The sequence below is a fragment of the Nannospalax galili genome, unplaced genomic scaffold (genome assembly GCF_000622305.1).
Source record: "Nannospalax galili isolate Female #2095 unplaced genomic scaffold, S.galili_v1.0 scaffold31, whole genome shotgun sequence".
Lineage (NCBI taxonomy): Eukaryota > Metazoa > Chordata > Mammalia > Rodentia > Spalacidae > Nannospalax > Nannospalax galili.
Window position 1 is genome coordinate 296899 of NW_008332149.1, and position 9394 is coordinate 306292.

At 44.4% G+C, this 9394-nt stretch overlaps 1 protein-coding gene across 1 annotated transcript in view; it reads left to right on the forward strand.

Annotated features, from left to right (window-relative positions):
• The window catches only part of Cpxm2 (carboxypeptidase X, M14 family member 2), a 122250-nt gene that overhangs the window by 76768 nt on the left and 36088 nt on the right, over positions 1 to 9394 (forward strand). Inside the window, exons 5-6 of the mRNA XM_008827249.2 lie at positions 7939 to 8023; positions 9106 to 9256. Coding sequence (XP_008825471.1) covers positions 7939 to 8023; positions 9106 to 9256 — 236 coding nt within the window. The remainder of the gene's footprint in view (positions 1 to 7938; positions 8024 to 9105; positions 9257 to 9394) is intronic.

The window sequence follows — 9394 nt, forward strand, 5'->3', positions numbered from 1 at the left end:
AAAAAAAAAAAAAAGATGGTAGCAGTTGTTCTTTCACAGGAAAAGGGAATAAAGACAATAAATTTCAAGGGTGATTTCATCTCCTGTGTCCTTGAGCACCAGAGCCGAGGCAAACATTCGCATGACCTTGTCTGAACTTTGCAAGCAGTATGCTTGGGGCAGAGGATCACTGCTGCTTCACCCTTGGACTGCATGGAGATTTTCCAGAAAGCACAGTGGGCGACGTTGAAAGGATTTGGGGACTAGGCGTCCCTGATTCTCTTGACTCTACTCAGAGTTTTCAGCTCTGCGTTCTTGCCTCAAGTTTCCGTAGGGAATCTGACTGCCTTCAATGGTGATAATGTCTCTCAGCACACTCTTGAGTATCCAGCCAGGGGCCACAGGGCAGCCCAGGGGCACAATCTTTGCCGTTCTGTTCCTCACTAACTTCCAAGTACATCAGCCTGGAGAGGTGGTCTCCTTTATGATAAGTACTTTATCAAGCTACAAGATGTAGACAATCTGTTCCTCCTATCCTGGCTTTCCTATGTTGTCCCACTTTTTGGACCCTTGATCAGAGTGGCAGATGATAATGGCTTGGCTGGTTTGTTCCTGTAGAACCACAGTTCCTAGCCTCCTGGCTTGGGCTCATCATCTTTATTTTCACTCAGGCTTAGCAAGTTCCACATCTGAGGATCCCTGGGTCTGTGGTTATAATTAAGATTTCCTTAAATGGATATTACAAGTCTTTTCTTGAAACACACTGACTATGCTAGGAGGCTTAAGGGCAAGAAGAGAGGTGGGGCTTGAGCTTTTCTGCTGGGATCTCTTTGAGGGTCTCTCCTATGAGCTTTGCTGTCTCTCTTCTCTCTCTGGAGTGGCCTCTGTCCCTCTAGGCATATGATGGCCAATGGAGCTTTCTTGAGCATCCAAGGTTTGCAAGTTATGTCTGAGGTTGCCCCTTGTTCCCAAATCTAAATTTTCAGGGAAACATGTCTTGGTCAGTGAGCCAGTCATGAAGCTTGGCCGGGTTTCTGTCAAGGGCCCATCTTCAGGTTGTTCATCCCTGGCTAAGGTGCGGGGCCACCCTAAATACCTGCTCTTAAAGTAATCACGCTGGGGAATCTAAGTATCAAGGCAACTCTAAAAAGGGATAAGGCTGGACACCCAGTGTTCCCATACAATGACAAGGAAAGAACATTCTATTTGTAAGGGTCTCTGGGAATTTTGGTGCATCTTCAGATATTTGAAGTTCTCACCTGCAATTATTGAACACAATTGATGTTACCCAAGAATGTGAGAAGACTTCTGTATTGTGTTGCTAAGATTTGGTGTTCAGCAGGTTAGGTATATTAAATGCATTCTCAGCAGTTAAGTGTTCAGTAGGTTAGGAATATTAAATGCATTTTCAGCTTACAGTACGTTCAACTTATGAAAGGTTTTACTGGGCCATAACCCCATTGTCAGTGGAGGAGAATTTGTATTTATAAATCTTTGACAACAAAAACTTAAATATGTGATATGATAGTTCCAAAGTCCCAAATCCTCTGGATCTGAATTTCTTACATTTTATTTCTGCTACCTCTTAGTTTACAGATTTGTCTCTGCCTACTCAATCTCACTGAGTGAAACCCCCAAGAGACTGAATGAAAGACTACTCTGCAAAGAGACTTTATGTGGACATCTGTTGGGAGCCAAGAAGATACTGACATTCTAAGACTGTTTTATTTTTGGTCCCTTGGAGAGTCTTGGAAAAGGTTTCAAGTTCAACGTCCTTAGCTTCTGAGGGTTGGCAGGCACAGTGTTCTGATCCCATCTTTGTATGCATTTCCTTAAAGCAACCTTGGCTTTTTAATTCGTACGATGCTTACTATTCTTGTTTTGCTTTCCGCCCTGTATAGTCCCCGGATCACTGGAGATTTCTCTTACTTGCTTGCAAGCCCACTGGTAACTTAAAACTTTTGTTTACGTTAATGCAACCAGAATCCAGCTACGCTGTAGGCTGAGAGGACTCCATAAGCATTGACAGTGCCGTTTCCTTGGTGGGTGTTCTTTGTTTATTTAAATCAATTAGCATTATGGAATTAAATGTCAGAATATGTTCTGACTTCTTCCTTTTTGGCCCACCTCCTGTTTTAAACCTAATCTGAAGGAAGGCTGGATTAGAGGAAGGACAATTCAGGGTATTTTTGGGTCATTTTGCATTTTTAACTGAGGGAGCTGGCAGAGCTCAGGAGAGTCAGCAGGGTCTCCTCCTCCTCTTGCTGTTCAGAGGCCTCTGACCCCAGCATTTCTTTGCTTGGACTGCATTGCTTTGAGTGAAGCCTTCAACAGCAGAGAACTGAATGTCAAGGTGGTTTTATGAAGTGGAAATAAGCCACAAAAGTGCTGTGATTGTCAAGCTTGCCCTGAAGATTAGGAGACCAGCAAACAGGGCTGTAACAGCTCTAAAAACCAGGGCTGGCTCGTAACGATGGATGTGCTTGTCACAAAGGAATAAAATGTGCAGCTTTTTGTATTAGATAAGGGCTGTCACCAGTTCCTGGAGCTGTTTTGCTAGTTTGCAGGTGGCTGGTAGTTGGCTGACTTAGTTCCTTCTAGAGGCCTTATGGTTTTGCTTTGAAAATGATGATTCTAAAATTTATATGGGAATGCAAAGTGTCAATTGACTTTGAAAAAGCAAAAATAAAGTGGCAACCATGCATGGCGTGGTTTTAAGATTTATTATAAAGTTAGAGAAATCAAGACAGGTGGGTTTGGGATAGGATGGAAGTAGACAAGTGGAACAGACTAGAGTATACGGAGACATGTGTACACATGTGGTCACGTGACTCATGACAAATGTGCCATTGAGGTGCAATAGGAAAATGATCATGTAAGTGTCCTCAGTCAATTGGAAGTACATATAGCAAACAATGTACCTTGACCCCTGCCTCACACCACACCCAAATCAGTTTCAGATGTATCGTAGAGCTAAACTTGAATGGTAAAGCCATGAGGATCTTATGATCTTTGGAATAAGCAAAAAATTGTTGAAAGGGCCATGAATAGTGAAGACAATTTTAAAAAGTTAACTGGACTGTATTAAGATTAAGAATTTGTCTTCATCAAAAGATACCACACAAAGAAAATTTGCAAAATATATTTAATTCATATCTGAAATATATGGACTCTTGAAAGCAGTATAGGAAAGAAAACAGTTTAAAAAGTTAAGTACTTCATAGATGTTATTTAAACACACAATAACCATCCAAAATTAAAAAAAAACATTTTATTTATTGTTTTTATTTTATGTGTATGAGTGTATTGCCTGCATGTGTGTAAGTGCACCCATGTCATCCAATGCCCATGGCGTTCAGAAGAGGGCATTGGATCCCCCGGAACTGGAGTTACAGATGGTTGTTAGCTGCTGCCATGTAGGTTTTGGGAATTGAACCCAGGTCCTCTGCAAGAGCAGCCAGTGCTCTTAACTGCTGAGCCATCTCTCCAGCCCCAACATCCAAATTTTTTAACTTGCTTAGCCAGCAAGTGTGCTGGTTAGCTTTAATAAACTTGACCAACCTAGAATCACCAGGAAAGAGAGTCTCAATGAGAGGCTGTCTACATTGGGTTGTCCTATGAGCATTTCTGTGGGAACTCTTTGGAACTAGTTGATGTGGGGAGACCCTGTCCAGTGTGGGTAGGACCATTCCTTTCGTGGGCCCTGAACTGTGTGAGCATGCTGACAGCGAGCTGAGCGAAAGCAGACAAGCAGGCGAGCATGCATGCATTTCTCTATGCCCCTGACTTGGCTGTGGTGTGTTCCTTCCTTGACTTCCTGCTATAGACCTGGACTGTGAGCTAAAATACACTTTCTCCCATAAATTGCTTTTTGTCAGGATAGTTTATCATAGCGACAGAAATGAAATTGAGATGGTAAGCAAACTGAACTAGGAACCATACTGAATTAGTAGGACACACCCATCAGAATGGCTGAGGTGCAGAGATGTGGTACCAAGTACTGAAGGATCATGGGACAGTGGGAACCCTCACAGAAGACTGAACATAGACGGTTAGTGTGGAAACCGATTCCAGATGAACATGTCTATTCTATGATTCAATGGCCCAAAAGTTACTTTCCCAGTTACACACCAACCTGTATTATTTTCCAGAACATACACACGTACCAGCAGCACCAAATCAAGGCTGGAAACAACTCAAATCCTGTTAATTAATTAGCAATAAAAAGCACAAATAAATTTTGGTGTTTTCTCAGTGAGAATACTAAAAAGCAGGAATGAAAGAAACCATGGTTGTCAGCAATAACATGAATTTTGAGACAGGGGTGTGGTGCTGCTGATGTAGCTCAGAAGTAGAGCACTGACCTTGTGGGCACAAGGTCAGTGCCCAGGACTCTACAAAGAACAAACAACAAAAAGAAATAAAACCGAGTCTGAGACAGAACGAGCAGGGGACACATGAACCTTTCTGTGCTCACTTTCATTCCAACCAGGGTTCAAAGGTGATAGATTGGAGCTTGTTTTACAAACACGGCATATATTGAGAGACAGTCTCTGATTGGCAAACATCCCATTACTGTAGAACTTTTGGAGGAACAGGAAACTTTCCGGTTGGTCTCCAGATACTTTGGGGGAGGGTTCTACCCCTAGAGGTCTACAGACTCCCTCCCCCTTCTTGTCCTCCTCTGTGTTTCAGGAGCATCAGCTTCCTGTCCTGGTATCCAAGCACCTCTCTCCTCCATCTGTGAGATGCTTAGACTCTTTTGAGGTGTGTGGGGGGAGATACTGCCAGACAATTCCAGGATGGAGTTTTAAATTATAAACTCAGTTAAATTATGGGGAAAAAGGCTGCTTGAGAAAAGAAATTGCCCACGTTAGAGGGTCATGACTGGTTTTTCAGTAGTTTGAGGTCTGAATAATTTCGATGTGGACAGGAGTGCAGACAGATAAACAGTCAGTACACAGGCCATGAGGCAGGTGGGTATCAGATTGAAAGCAAGATGTATGCAAGGGGCGTGAAGGCCATGGTGAAGGTTTTGTTCTTAGCAGTAAAATAAGAATTTTCCTACTGTAAGAATTCTCAGTGTTTAACAGTTAAACAAGAGGTGATGTGGTAATGTTTCATTGGATAGATGGAGAAGTTTAGATTCCCCATTTGGGGGCAACTGCAGTAGTTCTGGTTGGAGAACATGGGCTGGGCTGGGGGAGTGGAGTGAAGAGAATGAGATACACTTTAGAAAGATATGGGCAGTAACCTGAAAAAAACTTGATGAGAAGTTGAATACAGGGGTGAGGAGGGAGGTCAGGAATGACTGCTGGAGTTTGGTTTCCGGGTGGGTAGCAGTGCCTTTCGTGAACCAGAGACTCTGCTAAGCTATCATGTTGCTGTGTCTGGTGGCAGACAAGAACAGTTGGTTTGGGGAGGGTCCAGCCTTTGGTCCAGCTCACTGAATCCTTGCTAGGGTGGGGAGTGTCAGCATGGCTGTGACAGATGGGAGCAGGGAACCCACAGTCTCATAGACTCAAGCTATTGCTTTTGTGGCTAGTTGGATCTGGTTTTCTGCTTTCCCGAATCAAGTTTCCGAAATGAAATTTCTAGACTAATTTGAAGTCTTCCTTGAGATACTTTTCCCCTGCAGGACTCCATTAAGCTTCTACTCTGTGTGATATAATACAAACAAATATGTGCATATATTTGTGTGAGTGATGGACTTTGAGTGCTTACCAGGGGCTAGGAATTGTCTTAATTGGTTAAAGTTGTTCCACCCTTCCACGCTCACAGTCCTATTTAATGCATGAAAAAGTTGCACAAATTGACCAGTTATCTGAACAAGGTCACAGAGACAGTAAGAATCATGGAATTAGGGTAGTTTTGTTTTGTAATATTTTGATTTATTCTCTGAGGAGTTCATACATGTATACAATGTTATTTTGATCGTATTCACCCTTTATTTCTACCCCAGCTTTCCCAGGAGTTCCCCAACCTACCCCTCTCCCAACTTTATGACCTTTTCTTCCTTTTTCTTATACCCTCCTGCATCCAGTCAGTACAGCCCATATGCTCATGGATGTGGGGACATCCAGTGACGCATGGGCACCCTACCAGTGGCCACACACCCCCAAAGAAAAAAATGCAACGTATTTCAATCATATTCTCCTTCTCCCTCAACTCCCTCCTCCCAGGTCCGCCCCCTCCTCCCTACCCACCCCCCTTCGTGTACTTTTTTCCCCCATCAAGTCCAATTTGTGTTGCCCAAATACTCTTGAGTGTGGAACATGCCCTGGAACATGGTCAGTCTACCAAGGGTCACACCCTTAAAGAAAACTGACTCTTCCTTTCCCAGAAGCTATCAAATGCCTGTAGTTCCTTAGTTGAGGTAGGACTTTGTGCCCACCTCCCCCTCCGTGCTGGGATTTTGTCTGGCTTGGGCTTGAGCAGGTCTTGTGCATGCTGACACAAATGCCATGAGTTCATATGCACAACTGCCCTGCTGTCTGGAAAAAACTGTTTCCTTGTAGTGATTTACAACCTCTGACTCTCCACAAAGATCCCTGAGCTTTGGAGGGAAAAATGTGGTAGAAAGTGTCCCATTCAGGGCTGAGCACTCCACAGCCACTTGTTCTTAGCACTTTGGTCAGTTATGTGTCTCCATTAACCACTGCCCACTACCAAAAGGAGCTTCTCTGGCCAATGCTGAGAGCAGCACATTTATGGGCATAAACAAATATTTAGAAACCAGCTTGACAACATGACTGTTTAGCAAAATAACGATAGTGAGTTCCTCCCTAGGGCCTGTGACTTTCCCAGCCAGGGGCTTTTGACCAGGTTTACAGTTCTCAGTATGAATTGCCTCCTGCGGAGCAGGCCTCAAATACAATTACAAGGCAGCTGGTTATCCCCATGGTAGCTGTAGGAAACCAGGATGGCATGCCCTAGGGTGAGATGAGCCTAAAACTTTTTAAGTTGGGGCTACGTTCTCTGCTAAAGGGAGGGGCCGCTGAAAACAGCAGCTCTGATAATCCCTGTCTTGCAGAAAACTACAGGGCTAGCTGGAGAAAAGCAGTCAGGTCAAAAGTTCAGGCTCCTTGCTCTGTGGGAGAGCATCTTGGTCAACAGCCCTTAGCCCACCTCCCTGTCCTGAACAAATAACTCTGCCATCATCAGCTAAGAGATTAGGCCAGGTTAGAGATTTACTCCTAAGATAAAAGCTAAAAGTTTACCATGCTTTCAGCCCCAAGAAAGAAAACATTGTGGCCAATAAATTACCAGATAGGCATTGGTAACCTTGAGTAAAAGTTCAGGCATCCTGCTGGTGCCAACTAAAAGACTATATGTCCTGTTTCTTTGTGCCCTAAATCTTTGTATGTGACTGCCAAATCCCACATGACTGCCAGTTCCTTGTAATGTATAAAAACCTTCTGAATTTTGTAATAAATGGCTTGTTGTGAAGGAAATTGCAAGTCCCAGAGTTGTTACTCTGTCGCCGACGGTCTCTCTGTCACTGAAGCAAGGTTTCCTGCTGAGCAAAGCAAACCTGGGTCTCTCTCTAGGCAACCATGCCACTGTTATGCTAGTGACTACATCTTGTTTGGCATGTCAGTATTTTAGCATACAGGGTTCAGTGCTGGTCTCTTAAGACCACGGATGTCTTTTCTCCCCCTGTGGCCTGCATAGCACTTTCCAGTACTATGAAAGCCAGCAGGGAGGAAGTTTTCCAGTCAGTTCAAGACTGATTAATCAATATGTGTGGTGTCTTCATCAACAGGGTCTTATTGTGTACTTACAGTGGGCAACCAAGGGCAATATGAATAGCTTATGTTGCTTCGGAGACCTTTGGGGCTCCCTAGAAATCAGGGTCTGGCCCAGCACTGGAGATAGCACACCTGCTCTCCTTCCGTGCCTCCTTGTGGAAGAGATAAGCATTTTAAAGTCTATAACCTTAGTTTTATTTCTTCACAGGAGTGACTGGGTAACATCCTATAAAGTCATGGTGAGCAATGACAGCCACACATGGGTCACTGTGAAGAATGGATCTAGTGACATGGTGAGTGCCCCCTACCCATGCCTTTGGTGCCTGGCCATTGTGCTCTATCCTGTCCCTAGGAAGTTTGCCAAGTCTGTGTTAACTCAACCATGGGAGTGTGATGGACAGTGGCCTCCTTTACATGCTATGAAGCTCAGTCACAAGAGGCCCATGTCTGGGGCTGATGCAGGATTCTGTATTCACTCCAATCAAAGGGCTTCTGAGATGCAACCCCTGACCCAGTTCACACATCCACACAAATGCAGCCATCACTCCTGAGTTTCTAATGATCTCGTGTGATTAGTTTCAGAATAGGAGTCCTGTCACTCTTGAACCCAGAGTCTCAAGTGCACATTTCTGGTGTTGTATCCAGTGTCTCATACACTGACTTCAGCTCCTTCTGTCTCATTCTTACCCACACCAACAATTCTGTGTTCCAGGAGGATGGAGCCAACTGGTCTCCCACTATGAATCCCACTGCTAGGCTTCTCTGACTATCACTGTTTCCTTTCCTCTAGAGTCTCCTCCATTCCTACCCATCCAAGTAGCTTTCCTTGAGTGTCAGGTCAAACGGTACCTCCCCTTGCCCCAAAGTTGGCTTGGTCCTCCTTCTTCTAAAACCCATGCTCTGGAGCATCCCTTTACTTTCATGATGGACTGAGAAATGGGGACTTCCTGGGACAGGGTCCAGGGCTGATTTGTTCCTTTCGTCCTTGATGCTCAGTATGTATTAGGTAATCCTCTATAGGGTCCTGATGGATAAGTGAATTACGTGAATCACAAACTCTCTTATTCTTCATAGTGGAACTCTGAAAACATGTCTCCTTTCTCTTGAGCATCAATAGATATTTGAAGGGAACAGTGAAAAGGAAATCCCTGTGCTGAATGAGCTGCCTGTCCCCATGGTGGCCCGCTACGTTCGCATAAACCCGCAGTCCTGGTTTGATAACGGCAGCATCTGCATGAGGATGGAGGTGCTGGGCTGTCGTTAGGTAATCCTCTATAGGGTCCTGATGGATAAGTGAATTACATGAATCACAAACTCTCTTATTCTTCATAGCGGAACTCTGAAAACATGTCTCCTTTCTCTTGAGCATCAATAGATATTTGAAGGGAACAGTGAAAAGGAAATCCCTGTGCTGAATGAGCTGCCTGTCCCCATGGTGGCCCGCTACGTGCGCATAAACCCGCAGTCCTGGTTTGATAACGGCAGCATCTGCATGAGGATGGAGGTGCTGGGCTGTCCGTTGCCAGGTAAGTTTTCTCCCGGCACTTCCTACAGGGCCGTGTGCTGATGGGTTGCAGGTGCTTCACCAAGAGTCAGATAACCCAGCCATCATTTTCTGACGCTCAGAGAAAGTCCATGTCCATTGTAGAGTATTTCAAAAACAT